The sequence below is a fragment of the Neolamprologus brichardi genome, chromosome 15 (assembly GCF_056152115.1).
Source record: "Neolamprologus brichardi isolate AB-2024 chromosome 15, ASM5615211v1, whole genome shotgun sequence".
Lineage (NCBI taxonomy): Eukaryota > Metazoa > Chordata > Actinopteri > Cichliformes > Cichlidae > Neolamprologus > Neolamprologus brichardi.
In genome coordinates this window covers 34,416,446-34,435,137 of record NC_142118.1, presented here as the reverse complement: position 1 = coordinate 34,435,137, position 18,692 = coordinate 34,416,446, and the positions used below count along the sequence as shown (strand labels likewise).

General features: G+C 39.3%; 1 protein-coding gene across 1 annotated transcript in view; it reads right to left on the bottom strand.

Moving 5' to 3' along the window:
- LOC102796164 (adhesion G protein-coupled receptor D2) overlaps positions 1 to 18,692 on the bottom strand; it is an 89,266-nt gene that overhangs the window by 65,008 nt on the left and 5,566 nt on the right. The window contains exons 5-19 of the mRNA XM_087852359.1: positions 17,931 to 18,038; positions 17,759 to 17,832; positions 16,806 to 17,096; positions 16,173 to 16,284; positions 15,916 to 16,062; positions 15,652 to 15,754; positions 15,373 to 15,481; positions 15,074 to 15,129; positions 14,755 to 14,881; positions 12,964 to 13,067; positions 11,274 to 11,376; positions 10,590 to 10,743; positions 10,219 to 10,352; positions 9,919 to 10,034; positions 8,606 to 8,726 (exon numbers count right to left, since the gene is read on the bottom strand). Coding sequence (XP_087708485.1) covers positions 8,606 to 8,726; positions 9,919 to 10,034; positions 10,219 to 10,352; positions 10,590 to 10,743; positions 11,274 to 11,376; positions 12,964 to 13,067; positions 14,755 to 14,881; positions 15,074 to 15,129; positions 15,373 to 15,481; positions 15,652 to 15,754; positions 15,916 to 16,062; positions 16,173 to 16,284; positions 16,806 to 17,096; positions 17,759 to 17,832; positions 17,931 to 18,038 — 1,859 coding nt within the window. The remainder of the gene's footprint in view (positions 1 to 8,605; positions 8,727 to 9,918; positions 10,035 to 10,218; positions 10,353 to 10,589; positions 10,744 to 11,273; positions 11,377 to 12,963; positions 13,068 to 14,754; positions 14,882 to 15,073; positions 15,130 to 15,372; positions 15,482 to 15,651; positions 15,755 to 15,915; positions 16,063 to 16,172; positions 16,285 to 16,805; positions 17,097 to 17,758; positions 17,833 to 17,930; positions 18,039 to 18,692) is intronic.

Genomic DNA, 18,692 nt, shown 5'->3' with positions numbered 1-18,692 from the left:
TTAGAATGGGAACTTGTCATGTTTAAATTGTGAAATTATAATTTACTGTATTACTCATTGAAACTGAGTTGCCAGATATGAAAAATTTTGACAGAATATTCTGTAGGTTTAATTTGTAATTTGTACTTCACATTCTTGATTACAGCTACTTAACAGAAATAGTGGCAGCACACATACATTAGCCAAAATGAGGAGAGAATTCACATGCTACTTTTCAAGCAAAAAGCACAGCGCGGCTTTGGGTAACCTAGATCAAATCATTTCATTTTTTCTGCCTCATAATTTAACACAAAGTCGCTCCAGATGTGTGTGACCCATTGGTTTGTCACTCAGTGTAATCGCTAAGGTGTAATCAATATAAATTCAATTATAATTAACATATATATTTTATCTATCAGTTTGACAGCTTCAAAAGTTATCAAATATTTTTTTATCTATTTTAAATACATTTTAAAAAAAAAGAGGATTTTTTTTTTTAATTATCAAATGCAAACTGGATCTGACGTTTGACAGCCTTTTAACCTTCCGACACTCTTGTCCACCCTTCGTGCCCCCGCCTCGGGAGCTCCTTACCACCCACCCACTAAAAGAACAACAGGGTTTTTGCTTTCTTGCCCTGCACTGACCCAGTTCCCACTAATTACCCGCAAAGTATACATCAAAGCCGGGAAAATCTACAGATCTGCGGCAACGAGGCAGAGTAAGAAAAAACTGGACTATCCCCAACCTAGTCACCCTGAGCTGTTACCGATACAGCCGCGTGAGTTTGTCTGTATTTTTGTGCATGCGTGCGAAGTGGTGTCAGCCGATACAAAAGGCAAGACGGTGAACTTATAAATAGAACGGTCATTGTTTCGACGTGGGTAATTTCGGGTGTCGGAATTGTTCCTGACACTGTCAGCTGTGTGGCTTAGCCGAGGGGGAAGGCGGCAGGGGTGATGGATGAGTGAGGTCATGAAGTCTAGAGTCAGCTGATGGGATAACATGCATATACACACAAAAACAGAGAAATAAATATTACTAATAGCATCAATGCATGGAATCAAATACAAACTATAACATGCATTAAGGCCATTGAGCATAACTACACTCTTTTTTTCTCTTTTACGCCTTCCCTCTCTCTCTCACACACACACACATGCACACACACACACACATGCACACACACACACACACATAGTTACCATTGGGCAGGGGGCAAAGGGGATGGTTTGCTTTCTTATGACACAGTCTATTACTAAATTGAGCTGGCAGGTAATTCTAAGGCAAATAAATGCCAGCAGGTTTAACACAAGGAGAGGTCTTTGGGGTGGCGGCAAGAGCAATGACAGAAATTCTTTGGCCTCTTTTGACAGGAAGCCTATTATTCTCGCCGCTTTATTTTCCCAGGCTCGTTTTTAAAACTGATCTCTCCAAGAGAACTCCCCGCCCTAACAATCAGTCCTTCCCCATCTGAACCACTGCAGCTGGTTCTTTGGTTCTGCTGGTCTGTGTCTTTACTCTCTAGACTTAATATTTACATTCTATGAGAATGAAGGCTGATTTTTTTTGTCTACCCTTCAGTTAATTTCAAGGGTACTTAGGTGAACATTTTTGTAAAGTATTTTCTGTACACAAACCTTGATGCTAAGGTTGTGAAATAAGCCTCTCCATCTGTAAGAAATCCTCCCTTCAAACAGGTGAACAAGCGGTTGTATGAAATATTGCAGCACAGCTCTAATTTTAATGTTGTTTATTTAAACTAAAATAAACATTAAAAAAATATAACAAAAAAAAGATGAAAAGAGGCAACGGGGGAAAAAAATAAAAGTACAAGTTGAGACAAAACACACTATAAATATACTACTTTTAAAAAAAAACAGCTGAGCTACAACCTCATTATAAGTGCCATCTCAGACGGGCATGGTGGGAATCGGTGCTGACCTTGGTATCCCGTTTGAATATTGTTTTAATGCCGCGTCTGGTAATTGAGAATGCAACGCAAACAGTGGACTCTTTTTCAAAGGGAAAGTTATTTTCCCAGGCAGTGGGAATGCAAACAATGAAAGAAGTGTATTTATTTGTTTGTTCATAATTATCCAACAGACTCATTAAAATATGGATTTATAAATAAATCTCCATGATTTTACCTATGACTACATTAATTTAAACATTTCATCACCCACTGCTGTATAATAATAATTTGTGCGCAAAATATTTATGTTACAAAGTTGCAGTATTTTCGTTTATTTCAGTACATAAGGAATTAAAATTCAATTCAATAATTAGAAAAAAAAATAATTAGTGAAAGCATATTAACTAATACAAGAAATGATGAAATATTCACAATCACTCGCTATCTCTGTGCAACCAGTAAATTCCACTGTACTGGGAGAGATGGCCGCTGCTTTAAATTGCGTGTGTTCAGCGCTACGGCAGACAATGAATAAGGATGTCAGGGGAATTGAGGGGAATATGGTTCCTGTTTTCTCAAACAGTCCAAAATGAAAAACATTTCCCTCCGTAATCTGGCCAGTGAGAGCTCTGCCATGTGTGCACGTCGACACTCTCGACTGTGTCACTGCGTTAGTTTGCAGAGTGAGTTTATAGGCAGTAAAACTGTGTTACAACACAGTTTGGACCACTTCAACGTTTGCTGACTGATATTTTGCACGTGTTTCATTGAATCTTTGTTTGATTACATTGAACGGAAATTCCACGAGCATAACTTCTACAAAAATCTTAGTGTATATATACATTTAAAAGTAGCATTCCTAAAAATAAAAAATAAAAACGTGGCAAGCCGCAGTTATAAATGGTACAGTAGGAAAATATAAGAAGTGTACAGGAGGGGAATGCTGTGGCTGTGAATGGGCCAGTTGTGCAGGTCCAGATGAATGGGCCGGAGATGCCTGACTGTGAAACTGGATCCAGGTCCTGCTGTTTTGGTTTCTTCTGCCAAATGAGAAATTAAAATAACTTCTAACTCCTCGGTTTGTAGGGCGTTGATGGTAGCGGTGACAAGCGATCACACACATTGTCCAGATACACATGCACACAGACATTCACAACCCTTAACGGCCCGTTATGTTCAGCAAAAAAAAAAAAAAAAGCCAGACTTTACACAAGAATTCAAAGTGCAGGATCACACATGTACAACTATGTGCCAGTTCTTTGCATACACTTTCCTTCTTCTTTTAAATTTTTGTTGTGAGATTATTTTGAATGGAGGTAAAAGATATATAATAAATAACAATATTTGCTTTGTTTGCACAAAAAACAAGCAACATGAGAAACGGAAAATTAATTTGAGCTCTGAAATATTTACAAGCCAGAGCATTGCATTTAAGAACATGAAAATGTTTTTTAAATTTTAGAATTTTTTTGACTTGATGTTTGCATGGCAAAGCTGAGGACCATTAGCAAAATTACACTTTTGCACAGGCAGCGCATTGCTTGATCTATCAGCAAATATCTAACTGAGCTGGTACTTGTAAACTGGGCAAATTTAAATGAAAGCATAAAAAAATACACTGTGCATTTTTCTCATCTCACATTCAGACAGGAAGTGGAATTAAAACTGAATGTGAGGTCTTTTAAATACATACATGTTGCCGGTTTGAGACATTTTTACCTGAAAGGGATAAAGCATTGGCAGGCAAAACTGGATACAGATTGGTGATTCTGTGTTAAAGCTGTCGGTTTGTATTTTGGGGCAACATTAAGTACTTTTCAGCTGAGAGCTCGTTAAGTGACGAGGAAGGAGCTAACAAAAAACTTTAATCTTTAAAAACATTTGCTGTGGTTTTTCACTTCCACTTGGTCAGTCAGCGTGAGCAGAGGTCAGATATTAGCATATTATAAGTCCGGTCAATGCAGTAACATCCAGTTACACTAAATCTGTTAACATCAAATTTAATCTCAATTTTTTTACAGAAATCTCTGATGTTTTGTAGTCTCTGACCTACTGACCAAAGAGGAGAAATCACCTCTTCTCGAACAATCGCTTCAGATGCTGTAAAAGCATGGCTCACTTATACAGCAAATCTCCCATATGGCAAAAATCAATAAGCGGTGCGAGACTCTATTGATCATATCTGTATCATGAATGCATACTGACGTCCACCAGCCAAGCGCGTGTAAATGTGTGTTGATGTAAGTGGACTGAGTAGGGGAGTTCATTACAATGCAAACAATATTTTTTTTGAAACCTTTAGCTGCTTTAAAATTACACCTCGGTCTTCCTTTGGATTATCAGGAGTGTTTTATTTACTTTGTGAGCATCTAAGGTGAAGTAACTGGAGTGCAATGCAATGTTATCATAAGCAAAGGCAAGGAGCGGAGGCGGGGGGAGGGGACAGTTACATGGACCGACTTTTTGGCAAAACCAAACCAGCATACAACTGCCTCATTCTTCCTTGGCGTGTACAAATATCTCTTCCAAAGTCATCTTTATCCCACAGGGACAGAACACCTGTAGACTCGCCGCCGTGTTCATGTCATTAAAAAAGAAAAGAAAATGTTGTTGTCATCAATTCCTATGATATAAAAGAACTTAATGTGATATGAATGAAACAGCTCAGATAAATTCTCTCATTGATTTCTCTATATATTTAGGCACAGGGCTGCCCTCCGCAGGAAGCGAATGGCCATAACAGAAATAAAAGGATGCATTCTTAAAAAACCCAAAAAACTGAAAACAAACCACAGGGACTCATTGCGCTCTCCGCGACTTACTGAGAACGATCGTTACCCTAACATTTTCTTTCCAACTCCGTAACTTCCTTCCTCTCTACTTTGTTTTCTCCCTTGCCTCTTTTCATCCCCCCCGCCCGTCCAATGTCTCTCTCGGCACCTCAAAGTTATTGATAGTTTAAAGTTATGGGCTAATAATAAGATGGACACTGCATGGCCAGGAGCCTATTATACCCAGGTAATGGATAGTGAGGGGATTTTGAATGACATTGCCAAGAGATTGGATGACGGAGGATGGAGCAATTTATGGCCTCCCCAAAGAGCCCCTGTTCCCCTTTTCTCTCTCGCTGACACGCGCGCACACGCTATTCGCTGCTATTTATCTCTAGCTTGATAAGGAGGCAGATGAGGCATGTCTGCATTTATGGTGAAGATGTTCATAAAAACTACCGGCTCAGAGCAGGAAGTTAGAATTGAGTCGGGAGAACATCATATCTGCTCCAAACTCCACATGGTTCTCTTTTAAAACTAAAATGCCATATATTAGTTTTTCATTTCTGATGTGTTTGGTTTGACATGAAATGTGACTTGCAGCTGTTGCTGTGGGTTTTTACATCTACTGGGTATTAGAAGTGTTTACAATAGTGCCGCATTGACTCCCTAAAATAAAGATATTTCTCTATAGCTTTACAAGAAAGCACTACACACGAGCCATCGGACCAATCAAGAAAAATATCAACATTTCTGCCTTCTTGTTTTGCCAAACAACTCAAATAACTTCTGCACAGATGACACGCACATGTCGGATACTTTCACCCGAAACGAAGCAGCAGCAAGGGCTGAGATTCGGAGCCCTCGCTGCACAGAGAAGCAGACGTACAGTGCGTCCGTGTGCCCGGTCTTCAGTATGTTTGCTCATAATGGCCCGCTGCAGCTGGTTTGCACTGAGAAATAACAGTAAGGGTAGACATACTTCAGGAAGAAGGGAGCAGGAAGAAGACGAGCGAGGAGGGCACGAGGGAGAGCAATGAAAAAGGCTTGTCAACATTATCTGTTTTATTGATTTAACAGTAAAGGCTTGCCGCTTAAGCTTTATGTTGCTTTGGCTGGCCCATTGAAAATACAACAGCTGCAAATAAAAAACGATTTCCTAAAAAACCTGAACGTTCTTATTTATTTATTTGCTTTTCTTTTTTTTTTTTTTAAATCTTATTCCTATCGCCCACTCACTAGCTCAGGTTGTGCATGCATCGTTGTTAAGGTTTTACACATTTCATCATCTTTACGAGCATCATTACAGAGGGACCATATTTTGCTGGACTCTCCCACACCAAAGGGATCCATGACACTACAGAAGGCAATATCTACACGACCGTAATGATACACTGTAACGCAAGGTTTAATTAACATATTAAGAGGGTCATTAAACAAAATTAAAATATAAAGACAGGCTCAATTAAACACAAGGAAATCTTTAAGCCTAAACCTTCAAATCATAAAAATTTGCAAAGAAAATTTGTATCATTTTGCGCTTTCATTTTTTAATTTTTTTTAATTTTATTTCTGTCATTATTTTTTTTTACATTCTATAAACTGCAGCTGACCAAAAAAGAATCATATGAATCTTTCAGTGTTTTCTGCAAGTTAAAATTGTTTAGTCAAACATATATGGACCTCATCTGTTGAATTTGTTTAAAACAGATGCTCACACAGAACCTAACCTAGAACAGAAGTCACTCAAAAGTGTAGGGATAACAGTTAAACGGTTTATAGTGGCACCTGCAAGCAGAGATGGCTGAGGAGGAATAATTAATGATGACTGTCCTGATTACAGGATCAGTTCATCAATTCAGTCACTGGAGAACGAATCATGGTACCAGATTTTTCACGGTTGTGCAAGAGAAAAATATCCAAACTCGGCTGAACAACGTGGGACCAAAATCAAAATTCTTCTGCAGACAATGAATTTCTGTACGAAGAGTCATGAGAGTTTATTCGGCAGCTGTCAAGATATTTCAGTATGGACAAAAGTTTGACCAACACCCACAAGCAGACACTGATAGAACAACTTTTAGCGAATAGGAAAAGTAAAAATACCATGCTGACTCCCCTTCCTCCCCAGGTTATCAGACTTTTGTCAATAAAGAAAATTAAAGCACAAACATGAGCATGTTGGAGCACATTTACACCAACAACCCTCTTAAACCTTTTTAATTATTTCATTTTCGTTGTTTTTAGCATGTTGTCTGGTAGCTCGTTTCATAGGTGAAGTAAAAATTCTCCATCTTTAATTGTCACAGTGAGAACAGCGGGGTCAAAAGAGCAGAGTGCAGCCTGGTAGGGTTCCTGAAAGAGCCACTATGTAGCTCTTTTATCACAGAGCAGCTGGGTATTACCACAGGCCTCTTATAGCTGCCCAAAAATCCCAACAGCACCAAGACACACACACCCAAACACACAAAGGAACTATGCATGGTCTATCCATTACCTTTGAAAGTATGTAGTAAGACAAAGAAAGAATTGTATTTGTAATCTGTGATGTCAAAAGTGTAACTGCAAATATTTCATTTCTTTATTTAAACCTAAGGCCTGAGGCGAGCCGTCTTGCCATTTTGCAATATACCCACAATACATTGCTGGAAAGAAAACCAGAGATCCAAGAGAATAACAGAGGCTGGACAGCGGCAGACACGCCGCTGCATGGAAAAGAATAGAAATCCATGTTATGCATTAGCATGCAAAGCAGTGCATTTGTATAATAAGAGCCCAGAAAGAAAACCTTCTTCATTAATTACTGTCGACACAGAAAAAAATATAATGAGATATGAGGGAGAAACAGAAACTATTTATGGTAACCAAGGAGCCGGACGTAATGATCAGACCGCAGCTGAAACCTCTATTGATTTTCCCTTTAAATATACAACTCAATTAAAGATACAGCTGATTAAAAGACAACTACAAATCGCAGCAGCAGATCTGGAGACGCTGCCGAGGCTGGCTGACCCGGGGCCGCCCGCTGCAGTGAGAGAATTACACGATTTCATCTCCGAGGCTTCCCCGCAATCACTGCTGAGGAAAGTAAGGCTTCAGATAACTCTTTTTTTTTGTTTGTTTCATATTGTGACCATTTTAAAATGGAGCTGTAATGGCCACAGACACACCTCTCATGAATTTTGTTGTATTATTTTAAACAGTGCCAATAAAAATATATATATCTTTGTTCAAAGTTTGTGGCAGTCGAACTGCTAACTTTCAGCACTAAAAGCCTAAAAACCAACGTTGATAAGGCACAAAAAAGCAAGAGTAATGCTGACCTCTGAATACATAAAACACAAATAATCAAACAAACAATACAAACCCACTTTCCTTGTTAAAATGAAGCACCTCCTTAACACAAGCCAGACCGGAGCTCTTTTTTTTCCCCTTTCTGCCTCAGCCTTGTCACTGACAAATAAAAACCTTGACAGTCTGTGTACCCTCACCATGTGAGAAGGGCAGAATTACAATGTATAATGGAAAACCTTTCTGTTTCTCACTGATGAAAAAAAGCTGTTAAAAGTCTGAACTTTTTTTTCAAGTTGTTCAAAAGTTTTCGCCACAGCCTTATTCCATTTTTTTTCTCTTTATGACAAGATTTTCAAAAATACGTGGGTAGCGATACGAACGTACTTCTCTCATTGGAGATATTACAACTGAGAGAATTATCCATGCTTGGATTTGTTTATTTCAAAAGACATCTCATTGTAATTATAGTGTAAATAACAAGCGTATTATTTCTATACGCTATAATCAATACAGATCGCCAGGCGAGCTTTTGCATGCGTAAACGTATTGCAGTCACGACTGATATTATTTTCCCGAATATTGTTTAGGTTTCGAGACTTTCACACACTGAACACAACATCTGTGAGCTGAGTGTGTGTGTGTGTACCTGTAGGGAGTTTAGGAGGATGAAGACGTAGGCCATTACAATGGATAGAGGTACCAAAACACCGCACAGCCACGTCAGTCCAAGGATGGGCAGCAACACCAACACTGCTTTCACTGCAGCCCTGTACCCACAAACACAACAACCAATCACACCAATCTAAAGTAGCTGATTGAGCTGAGCAAACCACGTAAAATGTATTTAATTATTTCCTTCAGGCTCTCCTTCTGATCATCTTCTATTCAATTTCCAACTTTCCCAACTTTTTATTAGCTTTTTTGTCAAAACCGAGAAGCTCCGGTGAGCCGGTTGTTCCATATACAAGCCTATACAGCTGGAAGGCTCACAGGGTGAAAACTTCCCACCTTAAATCCACCTTAATTCTGTTTAGAGTGGAATTAGCGTTCCGCTTAGGTGACCGCCAAACCGCAACAGCTGTCTGTGTGTTCTCGTGTGTGTGACATGGCATGCGACGGGGCCCTAGTTTATTCAGCGGAGGAATGTGTTTGAGTTTCCGAGATGGCTGCCACCCAGGCAAATAGTTCAAGGCCTGTTTTGAAAACCTTCATAAAGCACCTACTGTGAGCCCCAGTGGACTAAGGTAGGTTCAAACACGCCCACAATCATGATTTCATCTGCTAGGATCACACAGAAGCTTGCAGGATTTTACTCCAATCAAACTGAAGTGAAAAGACAGCAGGGACGCAGCCTGGGATGGTGCTTTTGTACGGACATCACAGTGCAACAGCGACGGAGACGTCAGTGTACCAAGGCAGGTTTAGCAATGGTACGTGGTATGGAACAAGGAAAGTTAACTGTACAAAACTCCGGGACTTTAGTTAGTGATTTGCACGCATGCTACATTTCAAATTAACACTAAATTAATCCAAACTAAAATAAGTTAACAAACATATCATATGTATTTTTTTTTTTTTAAATTGAAAGAATATAAATTTGTCAGTTAGTAACATAATCTTTCAATTCCAAACAACACCATAGTTTGAATTATTTCTATGACATAAGCACAAGTTAAATATACTATCGCAAGACAATATATACAATTTGGCATGACTTAAACACTATTAAACACTGAGAGTATAACATTACAATCAGTTAAGTCCTTTATATGGCTATCACTAATAAAATCCACTCAAAAGTATTCCTCTCTCTCGCCTGATAAACAAAAGCCACTGATTTAAAATGACAAAATGCAGTACAAAATCACTTAACGACTACAGCTTGTCCGTTTCAAGGCCTCTGGCCGAGGCCGATACACATTAAAAAGAGGACAAATGGTGCCTCCTTGTGGTCGGTACCTGATCTGTTCATACGCTCGCTCCACCGGACTGGCTCCCATGGCCAACATGATGGACCGTCTCTTGGCTGTGGAGATTGTGATGACCACGACCCTGGTTAATACCAATATGTTCACCTTCAAAATAAAATCAGGAGAGTACAGAAATGAGGAAGAAGCAAAGATTCCACAGAGACCGTCAAAAAAGAAAGTAAATACAAATATCTAAGGAGAGGTAGCAACATTAGGTTTTAAACTATTATCCCTGTTATGCTCTATTTTAACAACATCAGTTCAGCTAATTATAATTTAATTTGCTGACCATGATGATGAAGATGACAGGCCCAGCAAAACCCCAGATAATGCCATTCTGCAGACTGAGCCAGCAGTAGTCATCGGCCGAGTACTTGCTCGGGGCTGACGCTAGTGTGATGGTGACTATCAGCACAGGCAGACCTGGTTAGATTGAGAGGTTTAAGAAAATACACACAGAGGAGGTAAAAGCACTGATGTTTTGTTGAATTGCACATATAGAGAGTCAGTTAGAGCACTGCACATTACACAGTGTAACAAATCAACTACTTCCATCCAAATTTGAAACTGCAACAACACACAGCAACCACAACAAAAACCTGGCAGCCCGTCTGCATGTGTAACAATAAGGAACAATTTGGTTCGGTCATGTAACTGTACCCCAGCCGATGAGATAGTAATATTTCATATGTTGCTCCTCGCTTAGGTTGACTGCAACCACCTTGCTCCAGAGCAGCAGACCCTCCACCAGCATCCAGCTAAATGCCGCCATGAAGAAGAGATGGAGCAGCGCCGCCACGAGCGTACAAGCCACCTTAAAACACACAAGCACAGGCATAAACATAAGATTTGTTATTATGAGATGAAAGTTGCATTAGTGATACTAAGTAATAAAAGTCAAGAATGGCTACAGGCCTTAACTACACACACACATGAAAAATGTTTAAACTGTATGTTTAAGACGAAATATCCCGTTGACATCATTATCAATCTCACAATCACAGATAACTGTATGCATGCTTTTGTAGCCTCTATTCAGGACATGTTAGTTTGTGTAAATTAATGATTATGATTGATTTGCAACAGGAATTAAAAACCAACTAAAGACATGTTTTTTCATTTAGACAGTCATTTCAAATATTTCTAAGCTTCAGCTAAATACTGCACAATTCATATGTAGGTGTTATAAATCCTCTGTATTTTCTTAAATCTAGATTTAAATCACTTGCTTGTTTCACTGTAAAAATACTGCAAATAGGTGTAACTCTAACAATATTTAATGATACCCTCTATATAGGTTATGAAATCTGCAAACCTACTTTGAAAAATCAACATAACATTTACCTTGTTGTGAATGGCTGAGCCGCTGCACAGCAGAATCACCTGGGCGCAGATAAGGGCAACGAACAGGTTCTTGTGAATGGACGTCCTGTCAGATTTGGGGATACTGTGGATACAGAGGGGGATAACAAAACCTCATCCAAAGGAAGATATATGCTGTGGAGCCTGCTTAAACAGCATTGCACCAATCGAGTGCTATCTCAGTTATACTGCTAAGATAAGATAATATAAGACAAATCTTTATTGTCATTGTGCAGTCTTACCTAGTATTTTGTCATACCAACAAAATTGGAAGCTATCCCATGTCGGCACTACACAAAACTGTTACCCTATTTCTCTAGTTCTAGTTCAGAGGAGCCACCAGTCATAAATGAGCCAAATATCTGGTCATAAGAAACAGATAGCTGTAACAGACACTATGGTAATGTGTAGTAATCTTGCACTTGCGTGTTTTACATGATTATATTAAGGTAAACAAGAAGGGAAGCTGGTCAAGCTTCTCAAAAATAGCTGCAGATTGATCAACAGTTAACTGGAATGCTGCCTTCAGGCGGCTGCAGGGATTAGATAAAAGAAACGCTTTTCATACAGAATAAAGGAGCAGAACTAAGAATTGTGCAGAATCTCACTAATTCACAGATTGACTTGGTTCTGAGATGTGACGTAAAATACTGACTTGCTCCCCACCTGTTCGCATAACTAACTGAAAATGTCAATGGCACCACAATAAAGAAACCATATATGTCACCGTTTCCTCAAACACCCAAAAAGATCAAAACAACTACTCGTATTATCTTTACATGACTTCAATACATTGAATATCAAACAGAAAACAGAAAAACAAGAGACAGCTGAAACTGGCTGAGAGGTAAATTAACTAGAGAGCCTCTCATTATCTGCCCATCGGGCTCATTTCATGTCTGCATCACTGCTTGAGACCACTGTAACCCCACCGCATGAATACAAGCGTCCTCGGCTTTGTGAGCCTCAGCTTTGTCTCTGGTTGCGAGTGAATTTAAGCGCACAAACACATGTACATCATACATCAGCGCGCGTGAAACGCGAGCCTGCGCTCTCTGTTTTTAGGGCAGTCGTAAATTGCCGAGGCAGCTCCTCTCCAGCTGATCGCGATCCCTCAATGACCGTAATGTTAATTAACAGCTACAGAATGCCACCATAAACCTTCAGGGTGGACTCACATGTAGACACCAGTAATTACTGGATTAGCGCAAGTCAATACCATCATAGCTTTAGGAACAGAGCCGCAGCAACGATACTACTGATCAGTTATCTCAGCATGTCTTTCTTATAACATGGCAACGCCCAAAAAGGTGTAAAAAATACACAAAAATGCCTAAATGATATTTGTGCTGCATAAATTCCATATAATGAGTCCAAATTATAAGTTTTTAGCATTTTCAAGACCACTATAATAGTTTTTTGCTATTTTGACTTTGGAAATAATCCTGTTTTCAAAATTATGTAGGTACTTGAGAAACACAATACAGTATACAACATAAAATATGTATAGCAGAACCACTGCATGCTTGACACCATGTGTAAAAAGTGACTGCTGTGTTTAGCAGCACAGAGAAAGGTGAGGCTGCCTTGCGTCCCGTGGCTCAGGCAGACAGAAAACAGGCAGCTATTTTCGCATCATAGGCAAGCAGGTCAGGAAAAATCAGTTACTTACTCCAGCACAGTGAACAGCATCAAGGTCACCACCAGAGCACACAGAGATGCGCCACAGCCAATGAATGTCAGCTTGGTCAAAATAAGCTCTTCCTCTGGACTCCACTGGGACAGAAAGGAAAGGCAAGTTGTGGGAGAAAGACAAAAGAGGGGAGAATGTTGTCAGAGAGTCCTAGAGGTTGACGAGCAGCCGTCCCATATCTGAAAAATCCCTCATTTGATTTGAAAGAAAGTGATTTCTTACGTCATCGCTATACATGAATGTTTGCATTTTTATAAACTCAAAATCTTGCTGATGGTATTGTTCTTTGATGAACTTACAAACTTTTATGTTCTTTAGGTAAACAGAGAGAATAGCTGTACTACATTCTACATCCTTCAACACAACAGGCGCAGTATGAGTGACACCTGCTGGCAGACATCATGTACTGCAAATCCTATCCCCAAGATCGACTATTAAACTGGATCTTGATTTAGACAAGCAGTCACGGTAAAAAGTAATTCAAATACATTTAATTAGGTTTTATTTATATAGCATTAAATCACAACAACAGTCACCTCAAAGTGCTTTGTATTGTAAGTTAAAAACCCTACAATAATAAAGAATAAAGTACATCCTCCATCAGCTATAATACTATACCGTATTAGGACATTTATTCAAAATGTATTCCTTACCAGGTCTTAGATGAACAATAAAAGACTTACTATATCACGTCACTATTTATTTAACACAAACTAGAGCAAAATGCAGAAGCAGTATGTGAAAAACTAAGTGCAACTTAAGGCCCAGCAGCTTGTAGAACCACCTTGATCTGCAATAACTTGAAGTAACTTTAATTGTTTCTCACATTTTTCTCATTTTGGGCAAGCTACTGAGCCCAAGTTGCTCTCATTTGCATCTATCAGATTATGAAGGTGAGATAAATAGAAAGCCCTTACCTAGAAAAAGCATAGAAAAAATGTTCCTTTATGAACAGGTGCGAATGGCTAATAAGGTAAGTTGTACAAAGTGCTTTGAGTGCTCAGGTAGAGTAGAAAAGTGCTACATTTGTCATTTACCAACGGCTGCTAGGTGCACAAATCATCACCTCTCCACCACTGTGCTTGACAGTTGGTATGAGGTGTTGGTGCTGACATGCTGTGTTTAGTTTTCTCCAAAAGGAGGTTCTGTGCATTCTGGCCAAACATCTCCACTTGGGTCTCATGGCTTGCACAGCTGTGATTTTGCAAATGCAAAATTGCATGAAATGTTCATGAAATGTACTTTCATAAACTTTAGCATCATAACTGAGGCCTGAAGTGTAGCTTTGGGGTTTTCTCTGAACATTATCAGAATTTGAAAGCAGACCTGAATGCTCCAGACCAGCCAACTGCTAAAACGTCTGCTTTTATAGAGGTGGGCACACTTATCAATGACCATTTATTCACTTCTATTTGCTTAACAGCCACTTACCATCTTAATATGTATGCAAGAAGTAACAGTGCACTTAGTTTATCATACACTGCTTTCACATTTTGCCTTAATATTTGATAAATTAATAAAGATGTGGTGTAATGTGACACGTCTGAGACTGTACTTACCTCATTTTAAAATCTGATTACTTTTATTATTCCGGATATGCGACACCATTTTTACCATGAATATGAAATGTATCATAATATACATAATATGTTGTAAAAAAATGCACCACATAACTCATACCTTTACAAAATTGTTCCCAGTTTACCTTAAATAACCTAAAACCTGATGTGTGTGATTTAAATGGGGGCATCACAATCGAGCTCAAGTTACCTGTGATTCAAGGTAATTCATCAGCACTGCAAAGTTTGTTGTATGGTTACACAAACAGGACGTGACGCTAGAGCCATCAAGGATCACTGTGCAGCCTTCACTGGACCAGCTACTGGTATTCGTGTGCCTATACACAAGCACAAACACACTCACTGGTAAAGAATCACACTCATATTTAGGACTGAGACATCCTGCAGGGATAGTGACATGTCTTATAAAACATCAAACAATAGGCTACTTCCTGCATCATTTATCGAATTAATTGAAATAATACAATTTTCAGGCATATTTATGTGACTGTGCTGTTGGTCAAACTTACGTCAGGCTGAAATTCCAGAAGGCACAAACAGGAATAACTCTCTTTGAATACTCCACCTAGAAACAGAATCATATGTTTGCATTTGTTTTAATCTTTATCCTCGTTTTAATTTATCTGTGGTTGGTCATCAAACCTTGGCTTATTTTTTAAATGACTATTTCTTTCTATTCCATGTGCTGCTTGCTAAGTGATGAAAATGACTGTAAAATAAAATGCTGCAACTTATTTTTAATAAACGAAAATTGCACAGCTGCTAATATCATGCTGTGTGACATCCTCTGCACAATAGGCTGCGCCACCTGTGACGATGAAAGGGTGTACTTGACAGCAACAGGTATGGTTTCGGGGTTCGAGGCATGGCGGACCGTGGCTGATATGATAGCCGATGCTAGATCTCCTGGGAGAGTTCTGGGAAAACAGGCAATGGTTATCACTGAGATACATCTTACATAATCAATTCAAACTACAACCATCAGATTAATCCCCATGCTTTAGAGTAAAAGTGGCTGAAACCAGACCACAAAGACAAGAGAAGAAATTACAGTTCATTAAAAACAGAGAAACAAACAACAGGAAACCTTTTCACTTTCTCTTGGTCACTCAGTGCAGACTCCTTTGTTCCTGATGCAATGTCACTGAACTGGTTGTAATGGGTATGAATAAATATCACCTCCTCATATCCTGTTTAGAGATAGTGGACAAAAACACTGTGTGGGTCAGTGGTTCATCTAGGTGAGCATCTAACAATGTAATATGTGTCTATAGCATTTGTAGTGTAAACTAACGGTTAAGGTTAGCCTCTAGAATAAGTGCATTTCCGTGTGTGTGTGTGTGTTTACTACCTAGTGTGTGTATCCTCTGGAGCTCGGTCTCAGGAATGAGCAACTCGTCGTGGCTACTGCTGCTGGGCTTGTGAGAGCCAAACGCAGATGGCTTGTAGACTTGATTACAGCTCTCCTGGGACAGCTTCTGCCACTTCATGTACACATCTGACAGCCAAGCAGATGCAATGAAAATATTAACAGAAACCATAAGTTAGAAAGCCAAGAGCCACCAAATGTTTCGATCATTGCGCTCGTGTGTGTGTGTGTCCTTTCACCTATATTCTTGGTAGAAAGACTCAAGCTTCTCCCCTTAGTACAAAGTATCTCTGCAAAAGCTTCAGTGAACTTATCAATGGTCTTGACAAGCGTAAATGGGCCAATGTTGACCTGAACAAATCGATCAAACACAGGTTAATGGAGGTGAAGAGCTATCTTTGGAGAGTAGATTATATTTAAGTAAGTAAGCAGGGCGCCTCAAAGCAACAGAGTCCTGGGTTATGTATGCACCAGCTGGCTGGGGCTTGTATGTCCTATGTAATTGCCTGTTTGTGCAACATAAGCATGAATAGTTGTCTCTGTGTGTTGGCCCTGTGATAGATATAGATGGTGACATATCCAGGGTGCACCCAGCAAGTAAATAAATCTAAATCCGCATTATAAATAAATGATAGAAACACAGACTGTTAAGTGATGCAAACAGGTTTCTTATGTATAGTTAAGAAACAACTTAAATAAGATTAAATAAGGTTCTCATAGTCCGTATGCGCTTAAATCCCAGGGTACACTAATTTGCTACAATGCTTTTAATAATTTAAGGAGGTAAAATGTTATTAAACGCACAATTTTAATTAAGTAAAAAAAATTGGAGGATTTTACAGAGTTATCATCACAGAAACATTACGCCTCACCCCATCATCCGTCAGACCCATCCACTGTGAAGCCATGCGTGGCTCCAGGATCAGACTCGCAATATTTAGATAGTTGGTGGCAATGGACACCATGACCTCTGTGGCATTATCTCCGGCGGAGTGAAATCTAGCTGGTGGAGTTACGTCCATCATCTGAGAGAGGTAGAAAACATCGTTGGCGGTCAGGAGGAGCGGGCCACTCGCCTCTATTTTATGTAGGACAGCTTGGGTCAGCTGCTGCAGCAAGGTCAATTTGTCCCAGGAGCTGTTAGCACCCACCCCCCCTGTTACCTGAATAAACAGAATAGAACAAAGTTATAACATTAACTTAACTGCTGATTCACTGGTCCTTTTATACTTCAATCACTTCTATTCACCAAGCATTCTTAGATGATTCTCTGGGATTTTGATCCTAACAAATGTACAAAGTTGAGATGATGACTCTCCTAAAATTGGATCAGTGTGTCAGTTTTGTCTTGGATACATCTTCCACAAAACAGCTTAATTGGAGATAAAGTATCGGAATTTCAGGAGTGGGACCACGCCTCCAGACACGCTCCTTCTGGTTCTTATCTATATATGGTTCCCCCAGTTCTACAAGTGCCCCACCCTCCCTCTCCTTTTCAGTTCTTTAACTTCTTCACTTCTATTTAGTACATGGGGATCTGCCAGGCCTGGGAGCCGCCGCCAGTCCCCTTTGAGGCCTTCCCCAAACCGCAGCTCAATTCATGTCCAAGCCATTCACCTTTACCTACTAAAACACTGTCAACCCCAAAATGAGGACGTGGGCCCAGCAAGTGAAATGAAACGTAAATGATCAAAGAATATTCTTTTTGGGGGATTTTACTCTAACTTGGTGATCTGCTCACTAACATGAATACTTGGTAGTTTATCAGACTGTACCACCACTGCACTACCTAATAACCACCTCAAAGCTCAACAGGCTGACTCACAGGTTTATTGATGAGATCCTTGTTCAGCCTCCTGAAGAAGGGTGTCTTTGGTAAACTGAAAACACCCAGCTTCTCTGCAGAGACGGACAAATATAATATAATATGCTGCAATCCATTAGCACACAAAAGCAAAAAATCACATTTGTTGATGCACAATAATTATTATCTGTACCTCGCCTACACTGACAGACAGCTCCTCTGGAGGAGTTGCATTTGGCTAGGCGGGAATGCTCCGTGACGGGGTCAAAAATGCCGCACTCTTCATCGGTTCTCCGGCTCTCTGCAAACATGGTGAAGGGAATAGTGAGGCTTATACATATTATTAAGCTGTTGAAAATCGAAAATATTGATATTATGCTGATAGACAGTAGTTTGGATAACACAAAATAGAGAAATGTTGCAAATGTGAGACATTTCATACAGAAAACTAAAAATACACAGCAGTGCTTAAAAAAAGCTTGTTATAACTAATCAACAAGTCTACAAATAAAATATAATAAGGTGTAACTGGGTGAATTCAAATTGACCCAGATAGGCATAACCTGACCTGCTCTCCCCGTTAGAAATGGAGTAAGTTTGTTAACTTGGCTAAGTATAAATATTGCACTAATAGTAAATTAAACATGGTTTCAAATTACTCATTTGTAGTTAGCAAATGCTTCTGGATATTTTACTCAACATGCATACCCATAATAGACCCATATTTTGTACCCTCATACCTATAATATACCTATATGTCTATATTATTGCCAATATATTTTTGTAATATATCTATTATGGCTAAAGCACTTATGGATGCAAACTGCATTTCGTTGCCTTGTACTTGTGACATGTGCAATGACAATAAAGTTGAATTCTATTCTATTCTATCACTCTAGGCATCTATTTGTCCATTGTAGCATTTTAAAATCTGTTTTGCTTTATTCATATTAAA